The sequence below is a fragment of the Calidris pugnax genome, unplaced genomic scaffold (assembly GCF_001431845.1).
Source record: "Calidris pugnax isolate Ruff unplaced genomic scaffold, ASM143184v1 scaffold252, whole genome shotgun sequence".
In the NCBI taxonomy this organism is placed as follows: Eukaryota; Metazoa; Chordata; class Aves; order Charadriiformes; family Scolopacidae; genus Calidris; species Calidris pugnax.
The window spans coordinates 818,321-838,366 of NW_015091118.1; the positions used below are offsets into that span (position 1 = coordinate 818,321).

Below are 20,046 nucleotides of genomic sequence, written 5' to 3' on the forward strand. Positions count from 1 at the left end.
TGTAACACACTGTCACTTACTACAGGTATAAATATAAAACCACCACAACTGAAACTAAAATACCATTTTTTTGTTAAATGTCTTTGCTTGAAGGGACTCGCATTTCATCCAATTAGCAGAAAGTGCTCTGTCAAGCACTAATACATAATTTTCCAATTTTAAGATAGTGATTCAAAACCATCATTTATAAGTTAACATCACTAAAAGGCATGACTTCCCTGCAGGCTAGGATTGTCTAATGTAACAATATGTGACTATCTGTGTAGTTTGTCGCATGAAAATTGTATTCTCTTGAAACACATAAAATTAGAAAGCTCTGTGATAGTGCTATAAAAGGCTTTGCTGTCAAAAATATTTTGACATATTAGTGTTGCCAGTGTCTGATGGAGAAAAAGTGGGAGTTTATATCTGCACTTTCATATTTCACAGACTGAGGATCTTGTTCTTTAATTTAAATGATAATATCTGAGTACAGCTGCTATTATCATATTCTGCTTTATGGCACAAGTAAAATATTATATGTATAGTATGCCTTTGGTCACTACAGACTTGCCACCTCATTTGTATAAATTACCACATATGAAATATTTCTTTAAAACCATTCATTCTGTGGAGTGGTACATGGAATCATGGAATTGTCAGAGTTGGAAGGGACCCCTAGAGATCGTCTAGTCCAAGTCCCCTGCTAAAGCAGGGTTGCCCAGAGCACATCACTCAGGACTGAATCCAGGTGGGTCTTGAAGATTTCCGGAGAAGGGGACTCCACAACCTCCCATGGTAGAAGTAGTGCTTATTTATTGTAATCTCACATAATAACAGATATTGTTGTTAGAGTGGTACTTCAGCTCTAGTATTTCAGGTTTTAGCTACCGTCTTTTTGTCTTCAATGAAGAAAGTTAGTCAATCTGTCGTGGTTTTTGTTAAACCACCAAAATTGCAGTTAAAAGGCAGGAGATGTTGGTATCAAGTTGTTGTCACATCAGACCAAATCCAACCGTCTTTGGATCTAAGTAGTCAATTTTCTAGATTAACAAGGATAATTTCAAATAGAATTCAAAAGCCACCCATCTCTTTGGTGTCTCACCTAAAACTAAAGCTACTCCGATATCACTTGTTTAAAGTCTTATATGTTCATGATAATTCCGACTTCCCTCTTTTGCATTTCACTGTCATTTTCCATTGGCACTAAAGGAATAAACAAAATGACTTGGAAGACGGTGAAGCAATTTTATATACATATATTTTGTTTGTTTTATTTTTCCCTCAAAACCGTTTAGTTCTTAAGAACTCTCCAAGCAGTTCTAAGAATCCTGGGTTAATATGCAAAAGGAACATCTAATCGCATAGTAGATTGAAAGTATCAGTATTCCAGAAATCATTCACAAAGAGTGAGGTTTCTACTGAAATGAACAGCACTTTCTGCAACTCCATCACGCTAACTATTTCTGAAGTGGTGCAGTAGCAATTTCAAAGTGCAGTGCTGTATTTTAATAGCCAATTGAGATGGCTATAAAAATCCAGCACTGCACATTAAGATCATTACTAAATTGCTTCAGCAATACTTACTGATGAGGCAGCTTCAGCAGAACGCGATTCATCTTAATGAACTGCGGCTGCAATCGAGCGAAAGCAGCAGCACAGGGAAGGAAAGATGTGCAGGTAGGCTTGCATGCCAAAAAGCTTAACATTTTGTTTCCCAAAAAATCGGCTTTGCCGGGCTTCTTTTTGTCTTCAGTGGAGAAAGAAAGCGAATCTGTCACCTTGTTTGGTACAATTGCAGTTAAATGGCAGAAGATGGTGGTATGAAATTGTTGTCATGTCAGACCAAATTCAGCCATCTTTGGAGCTAAGTAGACCATTGACATTTCAGTTGACAAAATCTTCTGTGCTTGTCCTTTCTGAATTTGGTAGGAATTTTGCATTTTTATCCAGTTGCCTGGCTAGTTTTGTCAGCTCTGAATAGAAAGAGCAAGTGGGATGTTGTACCAGTGTGACCTTGTTTTTTATCATTCTCTGTCATAAAATGTCAATCCTTTTGTTGTGGTCGAAGTTACTTCTGTGGCTTTTGCTGAGAATCAAGAGCAGTTAGCATGACTTACTAGATTCCCCCTGATACTGTTCTTGTCACCTTGACAGGTTTAACTCCGTAAACTCACACTGGAAATTTGAGGGGAGGAAGATGTTACATTTTCTTTTCTTTGTCACATCCTTTACCCATACAGAGAGAAAGGGCTTTTAATTTTCTGTGCTCAGCTGCTGGCTAAGTAAGGGATGCATCTCCAGGCTTGGCCCAAAAGGCTTACTTCTTACTTGGGTGAGAATAAGGCAGAGCATTTTAAGAATTCTGTGTTTGATTTATCCCGTCCTTGTGGAAATGCTTCAAAGGAAGTGGCTTACTAAATGGATTTCCCAGCTACGTACTGATCTCTGGGGCACTGCTGAAAAGTTTCTTGCAACATCTTTTGTCTCAGGCTTGTATGGAAAACTGTGGTGTCTGCACTTTGGGATGCTATTTAACACTGCTGCCTTTTGCTCTGTGTCACTTCTAAAAATCCCAAGGACTCGTCTCCACCACTAAGCACTTTTTTTTTCTTTTTTTTTTTTTTTTTGTCCATGACAAATGTTACACAAATTCCCAGTGAATCTTGGCCAACTTCTTTCCCAATTCCCCTACTGTAATTACAGTAGGCCTCATAATATTGTAATTATAGCACGCCTTTGCACTCCTTTTTTCCTTTAGATTCTAAATTTCTGGGTCAGGGAATAGTTTCATCATTTCCCTCCCCACTGTAGAGTACTTTATAAGAGTTAAAAGGGGAGTTACAGAAGTTCCCTTTCATTATGTCTCCCATTGCTGTTTTCATCAGGCCAACACAAGAAAGGGAGGAGATGCAGCAGACAGTGCAGCAGAGTGTTAATTGGCTCATCAGTGTTTCCAGATACACAATAAATCAAAAGATGAGGAAGGAGAATGGCTTCATTTGCTAAACTACTGGGCTGGGTGTGGAAAGAAGTCCTTCTGTGGGCAGGAGGCCAATATCTCTTTTCTGTTTTCTTAGTGGAGGAGTGAGAATTGTCTAGGGAGTGGCAGTTTTCTTTGCCTTTTTTTACTACCTATATGTTCTTTGGTTTAAATTCCTCAGGTTAGTTTTAGAGAATGATCGTGCTTGATCTTTCACCACTTTAATAAATAAACAATTATATGACAGCAGCTGCTGTGAGCCTGATGTGACATCCTGATGCAACAGAAGATATATTAAGGCTTTAGTGTCCTATGTGGAATACGTTCACTGACACGACATCTGTCACTTGCAACTAAGTCTGAAAATCCTTATATTTGCTTCTTTGCAGAGCTTCATAAAGCCAAATGTGCAAATTAACCAGGTGAAATTACAGAGCAGTGATTTCATCCTTTATTGTTCAGTTAATTATCTATGTAGCAAGTTCTGTCTTTTTGATAGTTTTTTAGATGTCCAGATCTTTCTTAAGAAATCTGCTGTCTGGAAAACAACATGCATCAGCAAAATAATGTAGTATCATAAAAGCACCTTTAAAAGAATAAATTGTATTTAATTAATTTTTTGTAGCTTGGGAACCTGTAGCTATTCATTTTTCTTATGTTCTTGTCTCTTTTTTTTTTTCTGTAAACCTAAGCACAGGCAGACAGTCATTTAAGTCTTCTGAGAAAGGCATTAGAGATTCTGATCGTGGTGAAGTGACAAAGCTGGGTGAAGCTTAAAGATTCAAGTGATATGGTAAATAAAATATCAGTCTGAAGGCTATTTAAAAAAATTTTCTGGATTGTCAATATTAGACTTTTGTTTGCACTAGTTGAAAGAAGGAAGAAGTTACATTAAAGTGTTTCTGAACATCTGAAGGGAATAGCTGCCTTAGTCAGAAGCCAGACACCAAAGTGATTAATTGCAAATAGTCATTCATCTGACTATTTCCAATACTATATTCTAGTCCTTTCTGCAGGTCTGTTATCCTAATTTTGCTTTTAGTATTTTGAAGTTTGACTAAAATTGCAGTTAGCCTTAATGAAAACAAAAGAGAGAATGCAACTTGGGTTCTTTTTAGGTTGCTTAGCTAAAATGTGATAGCCAGATCTCAACACTTGGCAAAAAAAGAAATTTCCTTATAGTATTTTAGCTTTAATTTAAATTTGTTATTTTAGATAACAAATGTTTGTCCAACAGCTTTGGAAAGCTGCTTTTTTTTCATCAGTTAAGGTGGTTTTTTTCTGTTGTTTTTTCTTTAAATATTATATTCATATTCCTATAAATGGCAGCCTTTCTTTTAGAGTTTAGATGGAAGAAGATCCTTTGCCATTTGGCACGAAACAAACGGTCTGTGCAGATGACCATGCTTTCTGATTGTGCCATCTTAAGATATGAGACCAAGAAGTCCAGGGGCTGGGACTGCAGTGCACAAAATTTCTGGTACCTCATGTGATGTGTACAAAGGGCAGCTGATTCTGACACGTAGCAGAGGTTCCACATTGCAGACGCAGTGAGATCAAGCTTCTTGCAGAAGCATAGTCTTCTTGTGCAAAAGACTTGTGCTTCCTGACAGACAGACAACTGCTCTTCAACACTTCTGTCGAGTGAGCAGGAAAGCCATGCGATTTGTGAGACAGTGTCACTTCTTTTTCTTTGATTGCAGAGGCTCATTTCACATTTTTTTGTTCAGAAATTCTGCCACTTGGGACAATGACAAGGGAATAAGTTTTCCTCAACATGAAGCATTTGGTGTTCTCAGTGGATGAAAAAAATTCCTGTGACCTCTTCCAGGGTACATTTTGGCTGACTTTATATGAGAAAGGCAAAGAGAAAGCTTAATGCTTATGTCTTTAGTGCCTCATTTTGCCTGAGACAAAGGCAACTCTGAAAGCTTAAAAAAGGAAATTATGTCTGTGGAGAGAACATCCTGTAAAACCAGAAACAGTAGGTAGTATATCCAAAGTATTACGAGAACACAAAGACCTGTGTTCATAACCCGGCATGAATCTTCTGACTCTTGAGTAGTGATTTATACAAACAAATAAGTAGCCTTCTCTTGGATGCTTTAGAAATAATTTTGTCCAATCATTGTCTTTGATAGGAAGAAACAGTTGCACAACAAGATTTTAGATCTGAATGAAATGTGAAAAAAGATACAATGACACAAAAAGTCTTTGGGATATGATAAATGATATGTTACATAAGCTAAAAGAACAATATCCCCAAGGGATGCTTGACATTTCCATTTTGGAAAGTGATATTTGCAAATAAGGACATAATAGGTTGGGTTTTTTTCCTAAACTGTGTTCTTTTTTTTGTTTGTTTTGATTCTTATGCAAAACAATGTGTTGGTTGTTTATGAAATTAACAGAAAGACAAACTAGCCACTGCAACAAACAGAGAGACCTGGAATAAGTAAATATAAAGTTATAGCAAATAATTTAGTAAAGATTTTTAATGAAGGCACCTTTACATTTTTTATATGGTAGTTGAAAAATAAAGAACCCTACCCATAGTCTGTAGGTTGGATGTGTATAATTTCTGAGTTCTAATGATTATCAAGTGCCATCGCCAAAAATTCTGAAAGTTATTTTTAAATTCTCCTTTTAAATGCTGTTATAGCAAATCGCATTTCCCTGTAATGCAGTGAAGATAATTGTAGAGATGTACTTTTTAGTTACAGAGAGACGTTGAAATGATGGGTGCTTTTGAGGCAGGATATAAGTGCCTACCTTTTTGCTGGCATCAGTTTTTATAGAAAGGCCATGTGTGATAAAGTTCCTATTATGATTAAAACAAGCAACGGATGGCTAAGACCCCCCTGTCAAATGAAGATGGAACAGCCTGGCGGCACTTAAAGTTTGATATTTTTACACATTCAGGTCCTAATGGTCTTGATCTGAGACCACTAAAACTTAGCTGATGAAATCTGAGTGCTGACAGTGGTTGGTTTTGAACATCTGTATGAAGAAGGAAAGGCATAAGCAGAAAACTCATCTTCACTGAAGTGAACAAGGGGAGCCCAGGGACTATAAAGCCATAAGTTTACTTTCAGAACCCCAGAAAAAAAACTGGAGCAAGTAGAAAATCTCTTTATAGGGACACAGAAAAAGTTTGAAGATTAATGGTTTCCAGAGGATGCCATACTCCTCTTCTGCAACTCTTTTTCACCTTTTTCTTAGACGGCACCGTGTGCTGGGAGGGCTTAACACTGAAAGTGTTCTGAAAAAAACAAAGGTGTAATTCAGCAGGGACAACTGCAAGGTACTTTCAACAGAAAGAAATAAATAATCTACTAAATAGTGCTTAACATTAAAATGTATGGAAAAGAATCCCATAGCAGAGTATCTAGAACTTTGTTAGCTGTAGCATCTTGTCTTTTACCCATCAGGCTGTGATGAAACGCTCAAATACTATATTGGGATTTATAAATTGAGGTATGGGTTATAAGACATATGAGCATTTCTTTCATCCTTCACAGGTAAAGCTTTGAGCTTTCCACTTCAAGAAGGGTATAGGCCAGTTGGAGGGACTCCAGGGGAAAGCAGTAAAAACGATCAGAGATTTAGAAAGCCTGTCCTACAAGGAAAGAATGAGTGATCTGAAGTCATTTATCTGAAATACCAAAGACTTAGAGGATATTGGCACCTGATAACAATCTTCTTGCCTTGCAGCCCATCTTTGAAGAGTGAGTTTGCTCTGTGTGCGCCCTAGGGAGGGTGTGGAACAAAATTTAATAGAAAAAATATGATAAAAAAGATTTGGACTGGATTTAGGACAAGTGAGGTTTGTGATGTGATAGATTACCAGGCAGGTCACCAGGTCTGTAGCATGGGAAATACCCAGGTGTGACAGCCAGACATTTGTTAGCCATGATGCAACTATAGTCAGTTCTGCCTCAGGTTGTGAAAACAGAGTAAATGATCCATTGAGTTACTTCCAGCCCCAGATTCAGTGATCATAACAAAATTTTCTCATTTCACCGCAGAAGACAAACAGTAGGCATAGGGTATTTAAATCCTGCACCTGCAGAAATAAAGAAGACAAAAAACACATTCCATTTGCTTGTCCTCAAAAGTAATTTAGTATTTTTTATTTCCATTTTTTTGTTTGTTTTAGTTGTGGCTAGGAGCGGTAAAATAGTTTTAGAAAAGAAACTTCTCCACATGTGAAAACAGTAATGAATACTAGAACAGATAAGCTGCAGTCTCTGTCTTCATTTGTTTATTCACATCCAGCTAGGATTTCTGTGGGTTTCCAACTTTTCTGTTGCTCAAGCCAGGTTCATGCTCTTTAGGCACAGTTTGGTCAGATGGGTGACTGGTTCTTCACCAAAGACTGTGGTCAGAGCAGGTTTCAGTATTTGGAAGCTGGTCAAGACTCCTTTGCTTTGGACTGCAAAGTCCACTCTAGTCAGAGCTGAATTTCTTTACACCTAAAATCTGTCTTGGAGGCTTTGGGTTCTACTTTTGTGGCTCTCACTGGGATGAATCTTTTTATCCAGATAGCTGCCTAAAATTTCCAAGGGATGACCCAGAAGTGGCCTGGAAATAAATCAACACATTAGTACATTTATTCTTTCCCCCAGAGTTTCATTTTTCATTAGGATTGTGATGTACATCATTCCCAGAGACTGAGACTTACACCCTACCTCTGGCATTGCAGGGAAGTTCAGGGATTGTTATTAATTGAAAGAGCTGATGGAAAGGTCATGTTAATACTCCTCCTAGATAGAACCCCTAAAGGGACTGATCGCAGGGTCTTGTTTTATACTGTATCTCATGAGAAGCCTTGATGAAAAATATTGAGGAAACCCTTACTCAGAGAAAATCTGTAGCATAACCCAACCTGAAACAATGACATTTAAGTGTTATAGTCTGAGTCTCAACACTCTGAAACACAAGCTCTTAGAAAATCTTTCATGATGATCTGGAACTAGTCTGAAAAAGTCTGTATTTGTGAATGTAGACTTGAATTATGGGTTCATCTTGTCTTTCTAGTTACATATAGTAGAGTACAATACCCTTACAAACATTTAGCATGATTTCTGAGAAGTCGTGGGTGTCTTATTGTACTCACTTTACTCTGTGAAAGTGTAGGGTACTTCTCACTGCCAAATAAAAGATTTTTGTTGCACTTTGTTTCTTAGAGAATTGCAAGAAAGCATCATCAGTAAACTGAACTAAGGGACCGAAGTACAGTTTCAGGGAGGCAAAAAGAGTCAAAGCGAAGTGCAATGACTCATTAATCCATTTTCAGGGTGTCTTCACCATATTACTACAGTTCAATAAGCACCATCTCTTTTTGTTCTCTGCATCATTTATATACTTGCAAACTTTTAACATCGGTGCCCTGTATATCGCCTTACATAAAAATACAAAATTACTTGTAAATTTGTGTCTTGATTTCTCTCTCTATTTTTTAAGAAGGAAGTAACTGAATGGGTGAGAGCTTATTTATGGGTTGATTGCAAATAGATAAGAGACTATAAGATGAATTTTGAATTCATTTTGTATTTTCAAGCTTCAACATAATCGGCAGAGAGCTGTTTAAGAAAGTATTTCTGTTCAGCTTTGCAACAGTGATAAGAAGATAAATGCTAAATTTCCCTCATCAGATGGAGGATGAACAAAAGAAACTGATGAATCTCTCCCTGACATTTATGGTTGTTAAACAGATCCCAAACTGACAGGCTGCTCCCTCTGTCTCTATTTTATTGGTGATAAATTATTAAATATTTGTCTAGAAGAGCTATCCAACCTAGAAAGCAGTGACCCAGTTGTACTCAGTTAAGGATATATCACCTAATGTTGTACAAAGTAAATAACATTTGTTCATGAATTGAAATAGTTATCTCCTGTGTCAAGTCTGTATGTGTCAAGAATGAATCTTGATCAAAAAAAAGCACAGCTTTACGTAGTACCACGACTTTGAAAAATTAACAACTCATCAAAAAGTAATAACTACTTTTAAACATATCTTGGTGTGCATATCTAAAGCATTAAATGCTTTTCATTTACATTATTATGGGAAGGAAATATCTTGTGCTGCTGTCAGTAATTATAGTAATTTTTGCTGAAAATTATGTAGGTACTATTTGTAAATGACAGATAAACTATGATCAACTGTCAGCAAAAATTTGGTTCCTATGCCTGAAACAACTGGTCTACGCTGTGAAAGTGAACCATATTTCAGCATTTGAACCTTAGTTAATATATAATGTAAAAGCAACAGCAGATTCTTTGATTCTTCCCAGTGCATTCAGTCTGGGTTCCTGTAACCACCTGCTTGTTTGTTTGTCCAAAAGTTAGGTGTCTGAGATCCACCAGGAATTAAATGGAGTCAGGTGAAATATAAGAGTATGAGCAGTGGGTGAAAAGGGAAAAAACCTTCACGATTTTGTCTGAACAGTCTGGTGAAGAGAGGAGTCAGTCAGGGAAAGGGGAATTCTATTAGTTTTACACCAGTGAGATCAAGCTCTGCCAGGATGATTCCATTTCCAGATACTTCTCAAAATGAAAACCTTAAGGAGTTGACTATTGGTTATGTATTAAGGGAAAATGGTATTTTTACCAGGAGATGTAGTTAAAACAAATACAGCTACAAGAGCATATTTGTACTAATGAGGCTAATTGCCTCAAAAACTTGTCTTAGGAAAAAAAAAAAAGACAGTAGAGATAGCTTGGTTTCCCACCACTTTCAACCCTTGTGCATAACTGCTCTCTAAATTAAACATTCTCACGAGGCTGCCAAAGGTGGTTAAAGCCAACTTTCTCAAGCCCAGCGCTTATCTTGAAAGGGTGAGTTAAAGATTTAGTATTTTATTCTCTAATCAGGAAAGGTTCATAGTACTGCCAGAGCAAAAATTCAAATAATATTGAATTAGCATCATTATTAATGCTGTCTTCTTCTGCTATAGCAATATCAGATTTGTCTTAGCTCTCAGGAGCATTAAAAACCTATGACTGCTGAATTCTCATTCTTTCTCTTAAGCTCAGGAGAGCACTTTTGTTGTTCCCTTTCCTCCCAGCAGGACTCATGCTTTAAAGGCATATGTTTACTGAATTTTTTTTCGAGTACATTGCTAGCCTATCTAGCCATTTCTGTCCTACTCACTCCAGCTACTTGCTGTTGTCCATGCATCTTTCCTTCTTGGCCACATTGCCCAAGTTGAGTTTGCTGAGCAGCAGTGATAACATTGCACTGCTCTCCATAGGAGTTAATTCCATAATAAAGTCCTTTGTACAAAAACTGTGCTGCCAGCAAAGGGAAAGCATGAACCCGACTCCATCCTCAGATGATGGCTCTTACTGCTGCCATCTCTGTAGATGCTGACAAATATGCACCTAGACTGCGATTCAGACTAATTTGTTTTGGTTTTCATGCCATTTTCATCTTGCCAATCCATTTGACTGCAAAATCGTCATGGCTAATACAAGGCAGGGAGTGAGAAAGTGTGGCCAAAGGCATGGAGGAAAGCGGAGTTATATTTTCTGGCAGAAGTGAGACTTTAAACAATCTTAAAACAATCTTAAAAATGCGCCCTACAACCTCCCACCTGGCTTTTTGCTGCTAATTAGGACGTATGGGTGCTTAGAATCATGGAATTATGCAATGGTTTGGGTTGGAAGGGACCTTTAAAGATCATCTAGAACAACTGCCCTGTAAGGGGAAGGGACATCTTCCACTAGATTAAGTTGCTCAAAGTCCTGTCCAACTGGACCTTGAACACTTCCAGGGATGTTGTGTTCATCTGTAGTCATGCATATTCCCAAGTGAATGAAAGAGCACGGTTGAAGAGAGCATAAAAAATAGCCCAAACCCAAAAATCTCTTGCTAAGAAAAATGTTACTAATGCAGAAAAAGTAGAATGAGGAAAAAAAAGATAGGTTTTGACAGTCCGTTCATATCTCATTCAGCCATAGTCACTCATGCTGTGTTTAACATTATTCCCTGCAAGATGTAAATGATCCTATCACACAGGCAGCCAGCCAGATGATGTCTACCCTAATCAAAAAATCTCATTTTTAGTGACTCTGGATCTGAGGACTATTTGTCCTTGTGGGTGCACCAGTAATGTGCAAAAACTTCCTGTGAGAACAGGAAGTCAATGTACAAACACAGCTTCAGTGTAGACATATGCAAACCTGGCATGGAAATGCGAGAAGAGACATTTCAAAAATTCAGATTATAAACCGTAACAGATCTTGGATTTATCTGCTTTACATCACTAATCTTCACTTTTTAAAAAACATTATTTGACTGGGTTTAACATGTAATGTTTAGTCTCAGTGTATCATGTGCCTTGCTGTAATTCTTCAAATGCCAGTATACATCAAAATTGAAATAATTCTCTGTTTCTTGGACTTCTGCTGGTAAAATTGTGACAGTGTGAATGAATATGATTTTCAGTGAACTTGAATCCTCATTAATGCTTAAAAATCAGCTTATTGTGAATAATTGGGAATGCTGCCTTCTCTTTTCAAGGCAAATTTTGAAGTATTCTTGAGAATTCCTGTTGTGCAATTAGGCCACTGCTCATTGTCTGTGCTTTCTGGGAAATTTCTTGCTAATTAATTTGAATAAATGTAAAAATACAGAATAAACACAACTTCTAAGGAAGCTCTAAGTGTATTTTCCTAGCTACATCTGAAGGGAATGTATCTTTAGGGATAAATATATGCAGGCAAGAAGTTCATAATTGGAAAAACATTTAACTGCAAAACTGAATGGAAAAGAAGGGATTGTTTTCATTTGCATGTTAGATTTTTCTACAAATTTCTACAAATAGCAATGTAGTTTAACAAGATGTGTTTTCAAGGCTTTATTAAAGATTACAGAATGATTAGCTCTGCTGTTATGATAATGTAAAACCAGTACTTTATCTACTGTACCTACAGCACAATTGGTTTTAAACAGGCACTCACTGCCTTGCTGGTATATTAACATTTGCATCATAATCTCACTTTCCCATCATCTCTTCTCTGACTGTAAATGTAACTGTAAATGTAAACATTTTTTTAAGTCAAGGAGTGTATCCCTGTGTCCTGAGAAAAGTTCCTTTATTTCTTGTTACAACATAATAGATTCAACTGCAATGTTTGATTTTGATGCCCAAAAGAATGAAAAAGCAGTTGGAAAAGAGTTGTAGTTGTGTAAATTTGTTTCTGAGGCCAGAGCAGAGTAACTCGGCAAAAAAATCCCTGAAACATCCAGGAGACTTTTTTCCATATCATGGCCTTAAAGAAGTCCAGATAGATGACATCCGTAAATCTTCACTTGTCCAATGATGTAGTCACTTCATCATAGAAGGCCGTTAGGACTTGCCCTTGGTGCTGGCCATCTGAAATCACCTCTTTGTCCTCCATGGCCTTAGCACAGCTTGAAGGAGGATCTGTTCCATGATCTTCCCAGGCACAGAGGTGAGGCTGACAGGTAGGGAGTTCCCAGGGTCCTCCTTTCTACCCTTTTTAAAAATGGGTACCATGTTTCTCTTTTTCCAGTCCCTGGGGACTTCACCTGACTACTATGACTTTTCAAATAGCGTGGAGAGTGCCTTGGTAACTACGTCAGCCAATTCCTACAGGACTCTAGGATTCACCTCATCAGGTCCCATAGACTTCTGTATGTTCAGGAGCCACAAACCTGATCTTCTCTTACAGTGGGAAGGCCTTTGCTCCCCCAGTGCCTGTCTTGCAGTCCATCCACTCAGGAGGTGTGGGGAGAGAGGTTGCCAGTGAAGACTGAGGCAAAAAAGTTGCATACGTGAGCCTTCTCCGCATCCATTGTTACCAGTTTGCCAGTCTTGCTCATAAGGGAGGGTACGCTTTCTTTGAACTCCCAAAATTATCAAATTGTTGGTTGCAAAAAGAGCCCTCTGAAGTGATCTGGGATCAGGGTCTGAAATGGGAATTAATGATGGCAATGAAAGTAGGCAGCTTTTAAGTCTGTTATGAATATTACTTAATTTTTTATGAATCATACTGTACTTTAGATTGACTTTTTCCTCCACAGAACAAAATGTAGTCAAATTTTATTCATGTAAGTCCTTCTGGCATAAGCTGTCACGTAAGTTAGGAATAGGAATCATTATAAGAACTCACTCAAATAAATTGATATTTGAATCTGCCTCTAAAACTCGTAGGAGATAGATAAAGTGACATTTTCTACATTTGAGAATAGTAGCTTCTCAGGATTTTATTCACGGGTGTCACAGTTTTGGCTGGGATGGAGTTGACTTTCTTGCTGGCAGCTGGTACGGTGCTGTGTTTTGGATTTGGGATGGGAATAGTATTGTAGCACACCACGGGTTTCAGTTGTTGCTGACCACTCAAAGCCTTTTCTTCTCATACTTCTCTGTCAGTGAGTAGGCTGGGGGTACACAAGGAGTTGGGAGGGGACACAGCCAGGACAGCTGACCCTAACTGACCAAAGGGTCAGTTGCTTTTCTTGTGTGTGAGGCTTTTGCTTTACTTATTAAGCTGTTCTTATCTCAACCGAGTTTTCCTTACTTTTCCAATTCTTCTCCCCATCCCACTGGAGGGGAGAAGTGAGAAGGCAGCTGCATAGTCCTAGTTGCTGGTTGGGGTTAAACCACTACAATGGAATGAAAAACAGACAGAAAGTTCTGTAAAGGAAGAGCAGTTCCTCCTTGTAGCATTTTTAATTACTGTGAAACATATTTTTTGTTTTGTAATGTCTTTCATTTTTGTTTGTAACAAATAATAGAGGTCTCTGTTGTCAATAATGAACAGTAATCATAAGTCACAGCTATAATGAGCAAATTAAAATTCCACAGTTCTGGGGTGCTACTTTTAAATATGTGCAATATCTCTCCTCCAGGAAAACTAAAATTGGCAACTAGAGGCTTGAGCAAAGGGGCAGGGGGAGATATTCCCTGCTGCTCCTCTGTTTATAATTAACCTTGTTTCAGCTTGTTTATTCATATAGCACTAGATATAACTGTGGTACCTGTCAAAACAAGTCAATCAAATTATATCAGTCAAAGCATTTTATACTACCCATGTTCCTTTCCTCCCTCCAAGTGGAATTTCATTAATTAGAAGCCTGGATTGGACTTCATTGCTCCAGGTTTGACAATTCCATTGGTAAGTTCATCAATATGAAACTGTTCTCCCTTTCAGAGGAAAAAAGAGACTATATTAATATTATCTCTGTAAACATATGTCATTTCAACAATAAAACAACACTGACGTACTTTTTGTAATTGAGTGTTGTAGAAGTTACTGGTCTGTGGAAACACAGGAGCTGCCTCAGTTTGGGTTCTTCAGTGCCTTGTCCAGTTGCTCACAGGTGTGTGATCAACGTGCCATGTCCCACAGGACATGGCTCGCAGTGCCAGGGAAAGTCCTCAGTCAGACAAGTTCTTGCATGGGTACTTTCCAGTTGTATTATCCTGTTTGCTGCCTGAAACAGTTTTTTTAAATCTGAGTTCATACAGTGTTCTGGAGCAAATCAGTTTGTTTCCCACCTGTAGAAAATGATTGTGGAAGAATGCAGTGAGAGATCATACAGGAGAGGAAGGTGATATTTATTCATGAAATCTCCAAATAAGTTACCCACTTACAGTCATTCTCTCATATATTTGATTCATTCTCTGTTTCACTCACATCCTCACAAGCCCCAGGATGCGTGTGCCGAGGTGGTCTGGCTCATTCCTGTGATGCAAAGGACACGGGACATCAAACCCTTAGACATCTCTTGGCATATTCCTGATTGGCAACTGTGGACTAATTTTTTTGGACAGATGTTTTATACCCTCTAGGAGTCCACTGTTGTTATGGGCTGGCCCTTTACCTTAGATATTTCTTTCTTCAGTCTGTAAGTCTTAGACAAGGCAGCTGCTCATTGCCTGTTTTTCTTCATTTAGTAGACACACGTCTTTTTTTTGTTATGATCTGCTTTCCTGTTGGGCTTACAGGCAAGAGAATGACATATGTCACACGCTGTAACCTTGCTGCCAACATCCTGCTGTTATGGTACAGGGTCTTCTGCTGATGACACCTGTGCTGGGGTCTTAATAGAGTCCAGGCATTCTATCCAGGCTTGACAGAAATGACTCATTTTCAGTTTTATTGCTGAAAATGTTCTGTATTGTCAATACACATAATTTCTGTAATCTTTATACCTAATGCTTACGTGCATATTTTGATTCATATTTCATGTGTTTCTAGCCTAATATTTCTCTTATGAGTTCTATGCCTTTTGTAGCTTCACCAAGTTTAGAAAACACATCTTGCTCCCTGTGTTCCCAAATTCTTGAATGATTTTCTGTTTTGAAAATAAAGTCAGAATCTGATATGAGACTAACCTGATGTAGTTAGTACAAGAGGGATCCACATCATGGACGCACAAACCTTTCTGAGGTCTTAAAATGGAAACCTTCGGTCTAAGTGGAGATGAGACTTTAACTCAGGTTGTGAACTTTTATAGCACTGTTCCTCCCACCCACGTCTTCCCACATCCAGCCCCCAGCCTTTCAGAAGTGAACAGTGTGATTCATCTCATCTCTTTCAGTTGTCTCTTTGAGATGAGATGAATCATGCTTTAAAAGCCCTTAATGAATTTTCATTGATGACAAAGGTAGCAAAATGATTGGCATAGTTTTCTGATGTCATTTGGTCATATGAATACTACTGAAAAGTTTTATTGTAGTATACTTTGCTAGTGCCCTTGCAATTAGGAAAGGTCAGTTAAGTAATATTAAATTTCCCATTGTTCCATTCCATGTTCTTCCCAAGAAGAAATCTTTTAAAGCAGGCAAGTATGATTAGGCAGTGAAACTAAATCATTATCAGTAAGAAAGCCATGGAACCTTTGTCTTCTTCAGTCATCTCTCTCACCCATACCCACTTTTCTCCCCACAGTACTGCCCCTTGTCCTGTGCTGCTCTTTTACACCTTTTTATACTCACCACTGGTTGTTTGGATCCCAAACGCAGACCCTGCTTCCAAACATGATGTAGACCCATGCATTGTAAATCAGTTTCCTTTAATGTAGATTAGAGAAGTAGAAAAAGGTACTCCTTTCATCATTGTAAACGTCACTTTTGTAGTAGGGGTAGCCCAGTTTAGTCCTCTGATTTTGTGGTATCATATGCCAATTGTAATACAACCACACAGGGAAAAACAAACTCCAGCACCACAGTCAACACTGCAGAAAATGGAGGGGCTGATCTTTGCTACTATTTGCTTACGTTGCTGCAGGACCAGGCTGCATGAGGAACCCCTTTGTGCAAAATATAGAGCAGCTGTACGGCCAGAAACGGCCTGGCCCTTTGCAAGTGTTACTAAAGGGGAGAGAAGAGGATTGAAGCATGCCATAACCTAATCTTTCCAAGGTTATGCCCTAGGTGAGCAGTGGAGCTGAAGAATGCTCTCCAGCTGCAGTCTGACCCACTCATTGGCTCTCATCATCATCTGGAATACTCTCAGATCTTCACTTTACTGGTAGAGGCATACGCAGGTGTCTTTGGGGTCAAAAGGATGATAATTATGTCACCAGGGAACATTATTCAATCATTGTTCCTTGTCCACAACCAGTGTCTTATAGAAAATTTCCATTCTTGATGTTTTCTTAGAATATCTTTTTGCTTCTTTTTTAGTAGTCTCAGGGTAATGAACAAATTCCTCAGTGCTGAAGAAATCATAATCCTTGTAGTTGTCCTGGCAGTAGTGCATAAATAGTAACAGTGAACACCAGCTTTAGCTGGAAATTAAGTAAAGCTTTATTGTAATTATCCCATACTTCTGAATTAACTTCATCTGTATTGTTAATAGTCATCTTAATTAAGTAAGTAATATTTCATATTGAGATATAAATTCAGAGGTTTCTTTTCAGTAATTTACTGTTTTGGCACAATCCATTAAGTAGTCCATTATGTTATCTGACCTCACATATTTGTTAAGCTAAATAATGATCAAATGAAAATAACGTGAGGAAAAAAAATGAAAAAGATTTAATTCACTTGAAAAAACTTCCCTCTGTACTCATACAGCTGCTAAAAAGGCCTGTGTGTATTAAATATACCCTCCCTTAAGTTTTATTGCACAAATAGTCAGGCTGGTGAATTTGCGATAAAATGCCAAATTCCAGGAAACTCATTTTTTACTGTGCGTTTTATTGCTCAGGCTGAAGCTATTACTAACATGTTTGTTTTAAGAATGACTGAACAGCGTAGACTTCATAGATAAAACTAGTGATTATTCTCTAAATAGATATAACTGTTTTTTTCTGTACAACTAAAGGAGAAATGCCTAGTTGAAGCAATAATCTAAGCAGGTTATTATCAGTAACAGCGTATTTGTTCAGCTGGAAGTTCCTATTAGCAATATCAGCTACGAAAAATTAGCTGTGTGAAGTAGATTTTTATGGAAATAAAGCACAGTAGTTTCTGTCATTTCTCTGATTGAGAGATAAAAATGTTATTATAAATGAAAGCAGTGATTTGTCTGTTTATGCAATGTGTCGGAGGATAGGAAAAGGGTAAAGTTGTCTATTTTTTTCTTCCCCCAACAACTATTTATTTTGCTTTTTTTTTTTTTCCTGAATAATATCAGTATGTATTATCGACATTGTTCCACAGTTTGGCTCTTTGGGTGTTTATCAAGGAATTTCACATATCCCTGAACAGAATGTATATACATACAGAGGACTACTGCTTTCCTATTTTGTGTATCCATAGCCAAAGATATATGTGTCCTAGAAAAATACGCGAAGCACAATTAAATCCAAATATCTGTGCTGTTTATCCTTCATTTTCACTGATCCTTCCCTGTGGTACTAGAGAAACTTGCAAGATCTGCAGTACAGCTCTCCAAGGATTTTTCAAATCGTGCAGACAATCAGAATGCTTTTAGTTTTGTTCTGATAGACTGTGATGTATTTAATACCAATAATTAGCAAAATATACTCCAAGCTTCAGTGTTTTATTACTAGTCATGGCAAGATGTGCCATATAAAGAATACAAAAATACTATAATTGTACAGTAGATTAAATACATGCTACCTGTTTCTTCTTTAATGCTATATATTGTATTGCTAATGTTTTGTTTTCCATATCTTCTCCAGGTCTGGGTTTCAGTATCGCAGGAGGGGTGGGAAACCAACACATCCCTGGGGACAACAGCATCTATGTCACCAAGATTATTGATGGAGGAGCTGCGCAAAAAGATGGGAGGTTGCAGGTTGGAGATAGACTTCTTATGGTAAGTATGGCAAATTTAAATCACAGTTTCTTTGGCTGAAATTGTTTCATACAGAGACTTTCACTCACCGTACATTTAACTGGAGGTAACCATTACAACTTCTATCATAATTATGAGTTACATTTCTGTCATCTTCATTTTTCTCATTGTTTATATATATTTCTGAGATTTCCTTGAGGAAGTGTGCTTATTCTTCTGATGGATCTCACTTCAGGAAATTCTTCCTGATATCTGCAGTGCTGGCACATTGTTCCCTGTAGATCATTCTTTCCCACTCACAGAGTTTGTTTAATTCTTTGTTAAGCGGGAAATCCTGACCCTGGTGAATCAGCAGAAGTTAATCTATGTCAAGTTGTATTCATGTCAACCCATTTGCATAGATTTCAGCAGGTAGAGAAATATTTTTGAATGAGTGCCATAAAAAAAATGTACTGTGGTAGCTCTGTTTTCTGATGTGGTATCTAAGCCAGTGAAAAATTGCCATGACCTTTTTTTCTGGTGCCTGCAAAACTGTGTCTAATTGAAGTTTTCTTTATTTGGCTAGGGACACTGTGTTCCAGTCAGAAATGAAGATGGCCATTCATTTTATACAGGGTATTAAACAGAACAGGAAAGGCACTTGGTTGCTGGGTTGGTGGCTGTTTGACATTTTAAATTTACCCGAGCTGATAGATAAAACAGCTTAATGATCAAATCTCAAAATCAAAGCAAAATGAAACAAACTTACAATATCTTTGGCATCTCGTCTTTGCAAGTTCTCAGCACAGTTCAGGCTCATTTTTTCTATTGAACTGTTTATTTGTATTTGCCAAAGTTGGAGCTTATTTTGTTATTTTGCATCTTGTAGCAAATCTGCTTGTGTTCAGCTGTTGGGTTTTTTCGTTATGAGAATTCCTCACAGTTTCTGTGCCATCAGTAAATTCTTACTACTTTAGTATTAATTTCTTCCAAATTACTGGAGGTAAAAAAAATATATACCAAAAAAACCAGATGCAAAAATCCTGTATTCACCATCTCCAGTGTAATTTAATCAGGATGAATTTGAATAGAAAAATAATTATTTTATACACCACTATGTATAAATTCATTCTTTCCAGATTTTATAGGATTTGTCTAATAAAGCTCTCTTTGCAGTCTTGAACCTGTGATTCACTGCAGTCAAATATAGATGTTTCTTCACTGTGACAAGTTTATATGCCTGAATCTGACCTCTGAAAATGCTCAGAGGTCATTCTCTGTGCATTTGATGTCACATCTTTATGCTGCAGTTTGGACCAGCTCTTAACGTCATCTCTTTTTATCATTCCATGTAAAATGGGCAAAAAAAATCCAATCATCATATTTCTCTCCACCAGTCATGTACATCCAGACCAAGCTTTTCACTGTTGCAAAGGAGAATCCCTGTCAACTCTTTGTGTAACCATTAAAGTGGAGATAAGTTTACAAAATCAAAATCTATTTCTAAAATTTGTGCAGACTACAGCCATGTTTTGTTTCTCTCCAGCAAGACAGCCCAATTCTTCATACCTTGTGTACCTTTAATATTTTTTCTCTTCTGTTTTGTGAAGGATCTTTGAGTTCATGGCATTTACTTCATGTTCCTTTGTGAAAAGTGAGTGAAAGAATTCATTATTTTCTTTTGGCAGGGTATCAACACAATATTTCCCTTGTCATCTATACAGTCCTATTTCTGCTTCACTGATTCTTTATTGATTATATATTAGAACACATTCTTCTTTTTTATTTTTTTCTTCCCAGTAGTGCATCCTTTCTTGATCTTTGTTTCTTCCATCATTTCTTTATAAAATTTACCCAAA

General features: G+C 37.5%; 1 protein-coding gene across 26 annotated transcripts in view; it reads left to right on the forward strand.

Moving 5' to 3' along the window:
• The window catches only part of DLG2 (discs, large homolog 2 (Drosophila)), a 1,063,278-nt gene that overhangs the window by 747,998 nt on the left and 295,234 nt on the right, over positions 1 to 20,046 (forward strand). For all 26 annotated transcript variants that reach the window (XM_014958284.1, XM_014958304.1, XM_014958277.1 and 23 more), the window contains one exon: positions 18,093 to 18,229. In XM_014958284.1, coding sequence (XP_014813770.1) covers positions 18,093 to 18,229 — 137 coding nt within the window. The remainder of the gene's footprint in view (positions 1 to 18,092; positions 18,230 to 20,046) is intronic.